The 15,535-nt window shown below is 41.1% G+C and overlaps 1 protein-coding gene across 1 annotated transcript in view; it reads left to right on the top strand.

Moving 5' to 3' along the window:
- hspg2 (heparan sulfate proteoglycan 2) overlaps window positions 1–14,965 on the top strand; it is a 522,026-nt gene extending 507,061 nt beyond the window's left edge. The window contains exons 94-99 of the mRNA XM_043675530.1: window positions 3,127–3,202; window positions 4,547–4,625; window positions 5,796–5,866; window positions 7,478–7,561; window positions 7,913–8,016; window positions 11,115–14,965. Coding sequence (XP_043531465.1) covers window positions 3,127–3,202; window positions 4,547–4,625; window positions 5,796–5,866; window positions 7,478–7,561; window positions 7,913–8,016; window positions 11,115–11,287 — 587 coding nt within the window. The 3' untranslated portion in view covers window positions 11,288–14,965. The remainder of the gene's footprint in view (window positions 1–3,126; window positions 3,203–4,546; window positions 4,626–5,795; window positions 5,867–7,477; window positions 7,562–7,912; window positions 8,017–11,114) is intronic.
- Window positions 14,966–15,535: the final 570 nt, after the last annotated feature.

Here is a 15,535-nt window from a genome sequence, read left to right as displayed (position 1 = left end):
CACCCTCACCCCCTTCCATCTATCGTATTCCCAGCGTCCCTCCCCCAAATTCCCCCCCCCACCTTTTAACTCAGCCCGCTTGGCACACCAGCCTCATTCCTGAAGAAGGGCTTATGCCTGAAACATCGATTCTCCTGCTCCTCGGATGCTGCCAGGCCTTCTGCGCTTTTCCAGCACCACACTTTTCAACACTGTTCTAATATAGGAAACATGGCATCTAATTTGCATGGTGCGAGTGTTCAGAAACATCCGTGGTAATATTGACCAGATAAGCTTTTTTTGGTGATGGATAAATATTAGCTGGGGCATCAGGAAAAGGCAGAAACGTCAAATAGCTTCTAACAGACAACTGAGGGCACGGACACAGTCTTGATTTAATGTCTAATCCAAAAGATGGCCTTTCTGACAGTCCAACCAAACCTCAGGGTGCTTTGTGCCCCACTTCCTCGACTGGGCTCCAAGCTCCTAACTCAATGGCACGAGCTCTTCTATTGAGTTGTGGGTGACAGCTTTTGATAATAAAATGAGAAATTCTAATTCATCCTGTGACTTGTACTACAATAGGCATCGGACACACTTTGAAGGCTTCTCCAATCTTCATGAAGAATGTTGCTTTATGCCTTGATATAGTGTAGCTATAAATATGATCCAGGCTGACGGGGTTTTAGTGGGGAGAGGGGGGCGTGCAGGGCAGTTCTCTCATATAAAAGCAAAGAATTGCAGAGGCTGGCATTCAGAAATAAAAGAAACAAAGTATCAGAGAAACTCAGCAGGTCTGGCAGCATCTGTGGAGAGAGAAACAAGAGTAAACTTTTGAGTCCAAAGTGACAGCACTTTAAGCCTCTCTTAGAGGTTTGGTGTCTAGTTTCAATTAAATTAGTACTCTTTTTCCTTATTAGGCCAATTTTTAAATGATTTTCTGGAGTTACCTAGTTGTGTTCCAGCATCCTTCATTTAGTATAGATGTGCCCATTTCTTTCACATTTGTTTGGGAACCTTCATAAAATAATGGCTACCTCACTTGCCTGTCAAAACCTTGGCACCTCGTAGACATGGATCCCTTAGTTAATCATTTCATGTCTTAACTATTCCTCCATGTGGATTAGATCGAGCAATTTCCCATTGGTCCTGAGATGCGAAGATTACAGTTGTAAGATTCTGAAGGTGTGAGACATGGCTCAAGCTTACAATCCAGCACAGTTTCTGAGAGAATGCTGCTCCACCAGAGGTGCCAGTTTTTGAATGAGACATTAAACTCAATTCCATCTGCCTCTTCAAGTCAGCACAGAAGATCCCACAATGCTGTTGAAGAAGAGCATGGGACATGCCCAGTATGTCCTTTCCAATAGTTGCACATCAACCTGGGACAGACTACCTAGTTTATGTTTGTGGTCTTTTGCTCTGTGTAAATTACTTGCCAGTTATGCTATATTACCACAGTCATTCTTTGGTTTATGAATACTTTCGGACATTGTGAAAGGTGATTTAAAATTATAATTCTTACTTTTGCCCTTTGGCCACCATTATCGCATTAGGAGGCGCCAACCAGCATAGAGCTCAGGGTCCATAATGGAAACTGGAACCAGTATCACTGACAACCTTGTTCAGCCTCTGATGTTACCTTTCTTTTCTCTCCCCAGTCCTTTCTCTTGTCACATTACTTCCTGGGTGTCTCCCGCATAACTTCGCACGCCTGAAAGAGGTGCGAAAGGGAAAGGGAAATAAGGTGTCAATTCCCTAACAGGGAAAGTGCAAAGTTCTCCTTTATACAGCCCACCAGAGTGTTATGGATAAACTTTTTTGAGGTAGTGGTCATGTGTGGACATAGGGGTTCGTAGCGACCTCTAGGTTCAATTCACTGTATTCTGCTGTTTGCTTCCTTGGCTTGCAATGAGAAGGCTGCAACAGAGGATTAGGGTTGGTTTCAACTTGGGATGGGGATGTTCAGGAAATCTCCAAGTTCAGCAGGATGCCCAGTCTCACTTTAATGTCCAAGCCTTATTTCAAGTGTCTCCCACAAGGATTGGTGTCAGACTTGGATCATTATAGGGAACAGCATCGCCCCCCCCCCCACCCCCCCCCCCCCCCCCACCCCCCAGCCTTACGTTATTGTTGGGGAGTTTACCTTGACCCAGGATGCTGTCATTGGGAGGAAGATGCAAGACTATAACTGAGCAGAAAGGGGAGAGAAGCTAGACCAGGGCTGGGAAGTGAGGAGGAAGGTTGGAGGGACTGGCCGTGTTTTGAAGAGGGGGTTGTTGGTGAATCCCTGGACATAGGAAAAGTGGGATGTAGTCCATTATTGGTTCATTTGGACACAATGACACAAAGTCCCATGGAAATGATAAGAGAATCTCTGATATGCAGTTTTCCAGTCATCAAGGAAAGAGGACATTTTGAATTTAGAACAGCATTAAGGAATATACAGAGACAGGTGGAACACAAGATTCATTTATGTAAATTTGTAATTGAGCTGTTGCTGATGTGTGGAAATGACTGAGATGAATGCTGCAGATTGTTGTTGGGCTGTTTGTGAAGTACTGCCCACCTGGATTATCACAGCAGCTGCAGTCACTGTCTTTACCATTGCTGTTTGCAGTGATTGTGGGAATTGCAATGTACCTCCTGGGAGCAGCCCTGATGTTACAATCTAATGAACACAGCTCAATGTTGCATTAAAAGTGACAGAACAATGGTAGGGGCTAAAGGTGCGATTGCATCATTGATTTTAAAGGTTCAATGTCCAGGAGATTTCCTGGGAAGCCCTAGTAGAGCAGAGATCCACTGGTGAGATTACACCAAGATGGCAAGAATTTTGTTAACTAAGTAGCAAGGCAGTACAATAACCTCATGAAGGTTTAGCCCCATCTCCTCCTAATTAACATATTACAAATGAACATTGCATCAAAAGAAAACCCCTTCGTGAGAATGGAAGATTTTAAGGATTAGTAGGTGATAATGAAACCTCGAGTTAACATTGCTTGAGGTAGTTCAGGAATATGTTTCTAAGACGCTCCATAGGATTTCTACAGTGTGGACAAAGAAGGTTTCATTGTATGAAGGAAGGTGCTTGATGACTGAGACTTGCTTACTGATATAAACTCTTATTACTGTTGTTTTATACAGACTCTCCTGTGCAATATGGAGCCTTCTTCCATGATGGAGGATACATTGTGTTGCCAAAACAGATGTTCCCAAGGAGGTAAGAGCAATGGGTGGTAATGAGAGTTGATGTTCAGTTCAACCACCTCCAGCTATGAGGTTTACATTCTAAACCATGTGTGAAAAGACCAGTGCTCCATAAGGATCTTTAACTTGACAACGTTGTACATCATTTCTGGTTGTGATAGGTGTGGGGTGGTAGAATGTAGATTTAAAAATATATCGAAATCCTGATATTTTTTTCTCCCCTTATGAAATTAAAATGTGGAGTGAATATACAGAGATGTATAAAATCATGGGGAGCTTTGATAATGTGAAGAGCAAAGTTTTTTTTTCCGCTAGGATAGGGTATTTCAAAACTAGAAGGCATTTTTCTAAGGTGAGAGGAGAAACATTTAAAAAGAACCTGAGGGGCAATATTTCCTGTAGGGGGTGGTTCGTATATGGAGTGAACTGCCAGAGGAAGTAGTAGATGCAGGCACAGTTACAATATTGAAAAGACATTTGGACAGGTACATGAATAGGAAAGGTTTGGAAGGATATGGGCCAAATGCAAGCAAATGGGACTAGTTTAGTGTGGAAAACTTGATCAGTATGGATCAGTTGTGTTTAAGGGTATTTTTCTGTGCTGTATGACTCTGTGGTTTGTTCAGAGGCTGAGATTACTCCACCAAACACAGATTCTGTCAGATATTCTGAGGCCAGAGGTGAGGTCCTACAACTTTAATAAGTGTTGTTGCCACCTCCTACACAGACGCGTGCACACACACGCGCACACACACACGCGCGCGCACACACAGACGCACATACACAGACGCACACAAGCACACACATAGACATTTGGCAGATGATCATTACAGATAAGGTGAATGTTGGGGAACTCCTTAATACAGAGTAAGTACCTACAGATAGACCAATGAAATGGCAGCATTCTGAATAAAGACAGAGACTGGTTCTAGCCAATGACTCAGGATTAATCACCCAATGAGTGCCCATTCCTATTTGGGCAGTGACCAGTCTGTGGCCTTCCAGGGTCATACAGGGGACTGCCTATTGACTGGAATGAGGATGATAAAACGCACTTGCCCCAGTCACATGTGTTGCGTGCTACCTTAGGTGACTGAGTGAAGGTTCTGCCTTGACCGAGGCCTATTGGATGTAACAAAATTGGATGCACCAGGTTCAGGCCAAATGCCCAGGCCTCATAGCATATTCCAGCCCAACCTAGAGCAGAAGTAATCCTACCCTCCTCCACCAAGAATGACCAAAGACATTGTGGACTGCATAAACCAGAGGCTTTTGTTCCCTGTTAGGCACAATGGGCAAGGTATTAAGAGGATTTTATATGCTTCCATTTAACAATTCTGTGGTTTAATTGTCACAGTTCTCCAACTGCCCCTGAAACCATTGAAATGGAGGTTCGTACAACATCACGTGATGGGATCCTGCTGTGGCAGGGAGTGGTAAGTGCCTCAAATATTACTGACAAATCAAAGCAAACATCTGGAACATGCATTTTGTTGAAATTCGTTGCGATACTGCAACCTTTCAATCTGTTCTGTGCAACTTAAACACCAGTTTGATCTATACAAAAAGATTCCACTCAATATACCAGGCAGCGGTAAAGCAGAGGACATACTGACCACCAGGGAGTGATATCATTTGGGCCACATATTTCTCTGTAGTTCAACCCTGTAGTACAGTTGTGCAACTTGTACTGGTTTAGAAATAATAATGTTATTTATATTGTTATTTGTAATTAATAGAACAATGTTAAGAAAGAAAATTGGTTAGAGTGCAGGAATGTTTCTGCAATACTGGCTGAGGAACTGGGAGACATAAGGCAGTACCACTTCTGGTGGAAAGGTATAATCACAGTATGACAGGTTTACATTGGGAATTACCATTATAAATATCAAGATCAGAAATTATAACAGGCGAGAGAAATGTGAGAAAAAAATGAGACATTAGAAGAAACATGCAAGTATGAATATTCATTTAAATTTTCATAAAATCAAACTTTGGCATTTTAGATGTTTTCACAGCTTTAAATTCAGTTGTTAGATATTTTCTCAATCCTTGTCATTGTTCACAATCTTGGGCAATTTTACGCTCAGCATACACTCCAGTATTCAATCAGGGGTTGACAATATCATATCTCACCAAGAGAACGACATCCAGTGTTATCAGAAGAGAACTAACAGATTCTTCAAGTCCTCAGAAAATGTTAAGCTTTCCCCTGCCTCACTGTGTACTTTTCACACAACACCAGATTTTATAGTTCAACAGATCTAGTTGGAAGTACTAGCTTTCGGAGTGCTGCTCTTTCATTAGGTGGTTGTGGAGAATAAGATTGTAAGACACAGAATTTATAGCAAAAGTTTACAGTGTGATGTAACTGAAATTATATATTGAAGAAGACCTGGATTGTTTGCTAAGTCTCTCATCTTTTATGATGAAGGAGCAGCGCTCTGAAAGCTAGTGCTTCCAAATAAACCTGTTGGTCTATAACCTGGTGTTGTGTAAATTTTAACTTTGTACACCCCCGTCTAACACTGGTGTTTCCAAATCATGTGTACTTTTCAGCTCACTAGTTTTGGTTTTGTTAATGAGAGAGTTTCTTTGGTTTATAGAAACAGGGAGAAAATGGAAAAGGAAAGGACTTTGTTGCTCTTGGACTCCAAAACGGTCACGTGCTCTTTAGGTAAGGCAAGCGAGGTGTGATGTGAGTCAACAGGTAAATCCTGTTTGTTCATCCAGGGCTCAAAAAGCTCTCCTTCCATGTGTTCACGTAGCGTTAGGTCCAGAATGCAAATCTATCTGATGTAATTTTCTCCCTGCTTCTTCTGCCCCTATTGTACATGTAAGCATGCACAAATATTCATATACTCCTTGGTGCCTACTCCATAGCTATTCTATCCTCATCCCTTGCTTCATATTTTGTGACATTGTGTGATTTTAATTTGCCAAATTCACAAGTTGATGGACAGCAATGGTATCAAAATGTATGTAATGGTCTTAGCCACTCCTTAATGCTCCCTTTCTTCCTTCTACCATCTTAACAGGGGCTCCATGCTGCCTACAGTTTTGTGTGGGATGGTGCTTTGAGACAGTGGGATTTTCCAATTACTACTTCATCCAGAAAAGATCCCTCACCAAGTGTGCAGTATTCCCTCAATATTGCACAGGAGTGAAATTTATGATTTGTTCTCGTGGTTTCTTCTGATGCAGAGCCCATGTGCCTGTGAAATCATGCACGTGTCACACAAAGCAATCAAACTCTAGAAATAAAAAAAATTCAGCAGATGCTGGAAATCTGAAATGAGAACAGGGTGTGCTGAAAAAATCTCACCAGGCCAGGTAGCATGCGTGGAGAGAGAAACAGAGTTAATGTCAATTATCTCAGCCTGAAACATTACCTCAGTTTCTGTCCACAAATGGTGCCAGCGTTTCTCCAGCATTGCCTATTCTTTAGTGTATCAAATACATTGCAGGATTGAACAGATGATAAACTCCAGTATCATTTTACAATGAAACCAGCAGTAGGGGGAGCTGATAGGAGCATTGAATTGATTTCCTAGTCTGTTGTTATCCTTTCGATTTTCTGCTGCTTTTTAAAATAGTGCATTGATCCTCCCCATTAATAAGATGAACTTGGAGCCATTTTTTTTGGCACCATCAACTATTTCTACTGCTGTGTAATGGTTCATTTCTCTGTTCTTATTTTCAGTTAAAGTGTGCTGCAAAAAGTTATAGAAACTGATATAACTAATGATGCTGGGTGTCACTACCTAATCACTTTCAATTATTATCATAAAATATTATACAAGGTACCCCGTGGATGACAGTATGCTTTTTTTCAATCATGCTCTACGCCCTAGAGCTGAGAAGGTTGAGGAGCTTGAGCTCTAACCCAGTGAATCATCAGGCTCAATGCAAAGGGATTATTTTTCCTGGTGGAGAAATCCAGATCAAGGGCCATAATGTTAGTGCATTATTAAGCTGGTTCAGTTCTGATTGAAGCTGGGGAAGATCGTGGAAATCCTAAATTCGGTCCTGTAAAAGGCAGTGGGTCACCTGTGGCTGGGTCACCTGAAGCTGTCATGAGGAGGATCGGTAAATTATTGTAGGGTACAAAGCAATGCTGAGTAAATGGAGTTGAGGTACGAATCAGCCATCACCACGAGGGCTGAATGGCCTTGCTCCTGTTCCAACTCATGTTCCCAATATGCCTCCAAATTGTGACATGGCAGCAGCATATTCTTCTGTGACTTCTGTTTGATACAGCTCTTCACATGTTGTCTTCTCCATGCAGTTACCAACTGGGAAGTGGTGAAGCCAATATCCTCTCAGAAGATCCAATCAATGATGGAGAATGGCATAAAATAATTGCTGTGCGGTAAGGAAATGGAAAACATTTATTATATTTGTATCAGAATACTAATGTTACTGGATTAGAAATGCAGACACCCAGTGCTCCGGGAGATATGTATTCAAATCCCAGGCATGCAGCTAAAGGAATCTAAATTCAATTAATTATAGACACAAGAATAAGGGCAGAAGAAATAAGAACAGGAGTAGCCCCTTAAACCTGCTGGACTGTTCAACAGGATCGTTGGCTGATGTAACATTCCTCATGTCCCCTATCACAACTTCAGGGGAAGGCCGTATATGCTTCCTGGTTTCAAAACCTCCGGAATGATGGACAGGTGGCATCTGTTGGGAATATAAACAATGTTTTTCTCCACAGGGAAGGAAAATCAGGATATATCCAATTGGATGGTGATGGTATTGTGAGGGGAGAATCCAAAGGAGACAAGGTCATGGTAAACACGAGGGGAAGTGTCTACTTGGGTGAGTTTGGACTTTCATTGAGCAGTTCTCGTCAGCCCAGGTCATGGCATGTCAAACCTTGAAATTATGACTGATAAACCTCCATTTCTCCTGTCACATCAGAAGGCATTTTAGATCTAGTAAGAGACACATATCCCAGCTAACCTGAAGCTATTAACAAGCAATTAATTAGCTTGGAAGTGTGGTTATAGTTACAGTAGAGGGCCAAGCAACAGCCAGATCCCACGAGGTAAATAACTAGATTATCTCTTGTAGTATCTTACAGCCACATGATACTACAGACAATACCTTGGTATGAGGTCTCCTCTGATAGATCGTACCTTAATCAGTGCAGAACCAACTCAGTATTAGATGCACCTAGAGTATGTGATTAAGTTTGTAATATGGGAATGAATTCACAACTTTGAGTCACTGGGAGGAGGGTTACCAGTGAGTTTCCACGTCAGGTCTCATAAAGAGCCTAATTCCAGCTGCTTATGTATCTCACATTTTAATTTCTCCACGACAGCTGCAAAGCCACCAGACCCTGGTATTACCTTCTTATAACCTCTCCATCTCTGCCTCTCCTCCTTTAATATATTCCTCAGAACCTATCATGTTCACTAAACTTTGGGGCTGCTAGCTCAAGCTAATATCTCCTTAAGTAGCTCAATATCAATTGCTTGTCTGATCATCACACTTTCAAATACCTGAAAGCACTTTATGACATTGACATCAATATCAGCAGGAAAAAGTGAGGACTGCAGATGCAGGAGATCAGAGCATCAAATGTTATCATTCATTGTGAATAAGAGAAGTCAAACTTTGATTCAATAATTCATGGTAACGAAACAATGTATTGATTTAATTATAATTACTCAGCGAGAAACATTACTTACATGTTTGTCCTGCCTGTCCATAAGACCATCAGACAAAGGAGCAGAAATTAGACCATTCAGCCCATCGAGTTTGCTCCACCATTCAATCATAGCTAATAAGTTTCTATTTGTGAATTCCATAGATTCACCACTTTCTGGCTGAACAAGTTTCTCCTTGTCTCTGTGCTAGAGTGTCTTCCCTTTACTCTAAGGCTGTGCCCTCGGATCCTAGTCTCTCCTACCAATGGAAACATCTTCCCAACATCCATTCTGTCCAGACAATTCAGTATTCTGTAAGTTTCAATTAGATCCCCCATTCGTCCTTCTAAACTCCATCGAGTATATACCCAGAGTCCTCAAATGTTCCTGATACGTTAAGCTTTTCACCTTGAGACCATTCTAGTGAACCTCCTCTGAACCCGCTCCGAGGCCAGTACATCCTTCCTGAGATATGGGGCCCAAAACTAAATGCCATATTCAACATCTGGCCTGATCAGAGCCTTATGGAGCCTCAGAGGTACATCCCTGCTTTTATAATCAAGTCTGCTCAAAATGAATGCCAACATTGCATTTGCCTTCCTAACTACTGACTCAATCTGCAAGTTTACCTTGAGAGAATCCTGGACTAGAACTGCCAAGTCTCTTTGCACTTAAGATTTCTGAACTTTCTCCCCATTTAGAAAATAGTCTATGCTTGTGTTCTTCTTCTCAAAGTGCATGACCTCACACTTTCCCACACTGTACTCCATCTGCCACTTCTTTGCCCACTTTCCTAACCTGTCCAAATCCTTCTGCAGCCTCCTTGCCGCCTCAATACTTCTTGCCTCTCTGCTTATCTTTGTAGTGTCTGCAAACTTAACCAGAATTCCCTCAGTTCTTTCATCGAGATCATTAATGTATAAAGTGAAAAGGCGGAATCCCAACACTGACCCTTGCGGAACACCACTTGTCACCAGCTGCCATTCTGAGGAAGACCCGTTTATCCGCACTCTCTGCTTTCTGCCAGACAGCCAGGCTTCTATCATGCGAGCACCTTGCCTCTAACACCATGGGCCCTTATCTTATTCAATAACCTCCTGTGCAGCAACTTGTAAAAGGCCTTGATGTCCAGGTAAATAACATCCATTGGTTCTCCTTGAGTGCCAATGAGTAATCTGCTTGCTACTTCCTCAAAGAATTCTAGCACATTTGTCAGGCATGACCTCCCCTGATGAAACCATGCTGATTTTTCCCCAGTTTATCATACTTTTCCAAGTATTCAGAAAGCTCGTCCTTCACAATGGTCTCCAAAATCTTACCCATGACCAAGGTTAGGCTAATTGGCCTGTAATTTTCTGTCTTTTGCCTTACTCCCTGTCGGACGCTGAGGGGTGACCTTATTGAGGTTTACAAAATTACGAGGGGCATGGATAGGATATCTCTGGTGTCGGAGAGTCCAGAACTAGAGGGCATAGGTTTAGGGTGAGAGGGGAAAGATATAAAAGAGACCTACGGGACAACTTTTTCCACAGAGGGTGGTATGTGTATGGAATGAGCTGCCAGAGGATGTGGTGGAGGGTGGTACAATTGCAATATTTAAGAGGCATTTGGATGGGTATATGAATAGGAGGAAGGGTTTGGCGGGATATGGGCCAGGTGCTGGCAGGTGGACTATCTTGTTGGGATATCTGGTCAGCATGGACGGGTTGGACCAAAGGGTCTGTTTCCATGCTGTACATTTCTATGACTCTGTGACTATCTCTTCTATTTCCACCCTGATTCAGGAGAGGTGAAGGTGTGGTTACGATCTCACTGGATTAGTAGGTCAGAGGCCGAGGCCAGTGTTCTGGGCTCAAACCTCAGCATGGCAAAACTGGTGAAATTTAAATTCAGTTCTAGAATTTGAAAGCTAACTTCAGTCATGTCAACTATGAAAATATTATCAATTGTTGTATAAACCCATCTGGTTCACTAATATCCCTTAGGGATGGCCTATATGTGACTCCATGCCCTCAACAATGACTGACTTTTAACTGCCTTTGAAATGGTCAAGAAAGCTACTCAGATCAAGGCGTAATTAGAAATTGCTGCTGTAGGAAGTCACACCCACATCCTCTGAAAGAACAAAGGATAAAAACGTAAATGGGACTGGAAACACTGTTTGCAGCCTGCCTTTCTACATGCTCTAAATGCATGCCAAAAATCATTGCAGCTGAATTTCCATACTTCCTCCCTAATGTAATGTTTCCTCTCTGTTCTCAGGTGGTGCCCCAGATGTTAAACATTTTACAGGTGGTAAATTCACCTCAGGAATTACCGGCTGCATCAGGAAGGTGGTCCTTGTAAATAAAAGACCAGACCAACATCAGGTTCAACCAGTCGATCTGCGAGTTCACGCTGAGGGAGGGGTCAATGCTCGAGAGTGTCCATCATAGGCATTCGGACTCACTAAAGGCAAAGTAGAGACTTCTGGGAAAGGTGCTTTGCTGCTATTAAATTGGATTGTTTTGTGTTCTTTAATGCAGTCCTCTTTAACCAAAAAAAACAAATCATCACAATGTCAGCCCATTGTATTCCGTTGAATGAAGGGTTTTAGCAACTCAGCTTGATTTATTTTGTATCTACAAGAGCCATTCAAGAACACCAGCATTATCCTGAGACAGAAGATCCTATGGACTTAGATTTCTCTAGCACTGAAGTTTGGGATAATAGTGAAGAGGAACAGTTGGTAACCAATCTTCCACCTTTGCCTCTGAATTTTAGTACCGACTCTGACCTGGCTGGTGTTGACTTGAAATGAAGTAGGCCAGTTCAGTCATCACTCATTTTATTACAACAAAGGTTCACAAGCTGCGTACCTGAAGTACTGAAATATCAGAGGGTTGGCGACTGTAGAAGTTCTATAATTGTACAAAATATACAGAGATCTGAATTGGTACCAGTGTAGAAAAATGTCAAGCATTTATAACAACTTTACTTCTGTCTATTGAATTAGCAGGCATTTTCTGTGAACATACACTGTTAGCTTTCCAATTAATCAGCATGTGCTGAAGTCCAGAGAGATGATTAAACCTATTCCTGAATGTATACCCTGTGTATTGGCATAAAATGCCACATCTTCAAATACTAGAAATGTGCAGGTCAGGATACATACTCCCAAAGGTGGCCATTGAATATGTAAGATTCACCATGAGGGTTTGACATCCTAGGGTTAGGTAACCAGAAATCAGTAATGTCAAAGCACATTTAGGGACAAAGTTGTTCTGAAAGCTCACTTTGTTAGTAGTGTGGTAGTACAGTGCTGGCCTAGCAATCCCAGGGATTGAGAGTTCAAAACTCAACAGGGAAAATTGAATTTGGGCTGATGAAAACTATCAATACCTGTCTCCAGACCCCCATTTCATTCTTAATGCTGTCAGCGTAACTAGAGATGTACAATAAAAGCCAACCTTTTTCAGAGTACTCACATCCTCAGAATAATATATTTTTAATACAAAACTTAATCCCACGTTGCTTCATATGCCTTTTACATAAATGCATCTATTCAAGACAGTTGTGTCTTGAAGTCGAGGAGTTCAGCAAGAGCCAGACTTTTAAAACAATGGACTATTAGAGGGCATGGTCTTCAGGATAAAAATTTTCATTACCTCATCAATGTTTGTAAATCCTCAGTTCATTAACAATGAGTTGGATGTTATGAAAGGTTGGACATGAGACTGTTCTGACTGTGTACCTCCCAGGTGCGAGGAAGTCACTGATGCTTCCAAGAAGGTAGTGCCCTTTTACCTTATGAACAAGGCCTTGGTCAATGTCTATATTGTTTTTCAGTTTGTTGGCTCCTTTCATTTGACAGATTAGCCACTTCACAAAAATGAATCTGATGAATCTCTCTGTTCTTGTATTGTGCTGGCCTGCTGATGTAAATCCACCTGAAGATGTTGAGATTTTCTTAATCTCCCAATGTGCTGACCCTATCAATTGCCTTAAGGATTTGAATATTTTTTAAACAGTATAAAGGTTTAGGAAGTTGAGTTAAATTTGGTGATCAACATTGGCATCTACCTTCTAACTAAAGAGCTCTCTTGGAACTGTTGATAATGCGGTGACTGGCATTACTGGAATACCAAGGGAGCAGGTAAACATTACAGAAAGAAGTAAGCACACAAATCAGACAATGAGGTGCAAATGCACCAATCTCTGGTACCAACAACACATCCTTGCTCCATTCGTGGGGCTTTAGGTTAAGGTTCCAACATCCATACTTAATGTTTAATGAAGGATTGATATTTCACTTTGAAGGTTAAACTATTCTTTGCAATTGAAGACCTTTGAGTATTATTCAGAATTGATGTATTCATTGAGAGAGCCATCTTGTGAACCTTTTATGAAAAAAAAATTGCTGGACAAATATTCAACAAAAATTCCTAAACAGAAAACAAACCAGAGCACCCATGCAGTGTTGATGTTTTATTCAAACTACTGACATCTCTCTTTCTGAGTGTAGCCAGGGCGATCACATGAAGTCAATGTTAGCGCTCTTAACATTTTACTATGCATTTTGATGGTATGCGCAACATCCTTGAATGTTATTGTAATATTTGATCTTTTTCTGTTTCTTCTTTATCCAAAGACATTTTCTTCTGTAATCTGCAATATTAACAAACCCGATTCCTCAGTCACTGAGTCAGCAGTTCAGCTCCCAATCAAGTGTATGTTCCGATTAAATGGAGCAGGTTTGAGATGTGCCATAGATTTGTCGCATGTATCTATTAAGCCATAAGAAAAACACAATTTTATTCTTTCTTTGTTCAATGGAATAACTTGTAATGGCTTCATTTTTCTTCTCACCATTCTTTGGGGATTGATGGTCATGACTGCACATTAGAAAGTGATAGTATTTCATTCAGACTCTGGTTTAGGAAACCATACGAGGAACGCCACCAGCCTCTACACCATCTTCAATTAGGCACTAGTGCTGTGGACTACTAGAACAATTAGGAAACTAAGTTCCCCTTTGCCGTTAATTTGAAATGCATCTTGGTAGTAATCCAATTCAGTTTTCATCCTGCAAGTTGTTTAGTATACAAGTTCTTTGTTTCTCTAGTCAAGGTAGTGGGGTGAATGGGACTGGAGAAGAATGGGGCCAGAAGGGAAATAATCAATACGTACCCGGATTATAGTATTGCTTCATAAGATGAATAGAAGTTTCTTTCTTTCCCCTTGGCAGTTACAGGTCTGCACGTTATACTGGCTGGTTCCAGAGTGAAGACAGCAACTTAATACACAACTGCCAGTTATTGTGATTTCCTAATGTTACCTCCCTAGGAAGAGGCCAGTGCCTCCAATAATCCCCACAGATTGTCACATGGGTATTTAGAATGCATCCTCTCAGCATTTTTATGCATTTTGTGTTAACCATATTTTACAAATTTGACTTCCTAATATCAATGTGGTCAAATAAAGAGTGAAGCAGCCAGAGAAGTGATACAGACTCTGGTATGCATCCTAATGGCGTATTTCTGTCGGTGCTACAATCATAGTTATCCACATGTTGAGATATATTAACACTTCTCACTCACTTTTCACACCTGATCCCTGTTGTGGGTGACACAATGGCTTTATACTTTGCTGTTCATTTCTATTAGAGTTGCAGATAGGAAATGAGCAGTAAGTATCAAAAACTGTGCAGCAGTGAAGGGAAAATCTGGATCCAGCAATTAGAGCTGAGACTTCAAAATAGATTGACATTTTGTCAATTTTTTAAATACGGAAATGGGAACATTTGGCACCAAGGCTCACCTGTCACCAGTCCTTCAGCAAAAACATTCACTCACATAACTATTCAGATCTAACCATCCTACTAGCTGGGACCTGCATGTTCCATGTGCTGTATTAACCCACTAAAGATATCTGAAGGATAAACAGTATTTTTTTGTTTAAGGAAATTTTTTTTCTGTTATATTAACTTTTTGACACCAAGAGCGAAGGCCTTGCAATGTAGATTGTTATGTTAAAAAATAAAGCAGCAGTCCATTTGGAGGTTATTCAGTGACTTGGTAAGTAAGGATATAACTGAACTATTTTTAAAAAAAGCAATTGGAAGCTGATTTTTTTTTTAAAATATGTACTTTTAATTTTGATGGAAGTAAACCCTCATACTCTGATTTCTTTTTGACATTTCAGTCTGTGTGAATGTTATTAAATGATGGTACAACATCAGAGATATTGGAAGCCCACTATTGTCCAATTGCCAAAATGATTCTTCTCTCATAGGTTACCATGAATAAGGACTGATTGCACAGTTGTCAAGTGCAGCTAATGGCACTGATTCAGAAACTTAGATTTGAATCTCTTTCATTTTTGTTTAGCACCTGATGCGGCCACTTCTCTTGCAAGAACTTAGGTTACAAGAGAGCATGAGCCTGATTTGGCATTCAATGTTCTGTCTCTGCTGTATGGAAAGTGAATGTTTCTGTAGTCCGAGAGGACCGCGCTCTCTCATTAGAGAGAACGATGATTGGTAGTAGGCATAACCTGATGGTTCCACCATGACAAGATCAAACTCTGTGTCAAATACAAAGTTAAAAATCACACAACACCAGGTTATAGTCCAACAGGTTTAATTGAAAGCACTAGCTTTCGGAATGCTGCTCCTTCATCACGTAGTTGTAGAGCTGTAAGAC

This window comes from Chiloscyllium plagiosum, chromosome 34, assembly GCF_004010195.1.
Source record: "Chiloscyllium plagiosum isolate BGI_BamShark_2017 chromosome 34, ASM401019v2, whole genome shotgun sequence".
NCBI lineage: Eukaryota > Metazoa > Chordata > Chondrichthyes > Orectolobiformes > Hemiscylliidae > Chiloscyllium > Chiloscyllium plagiosum.
This window is presented reverse-complemented; position numbering and strand designations above follow the sequence as displayed.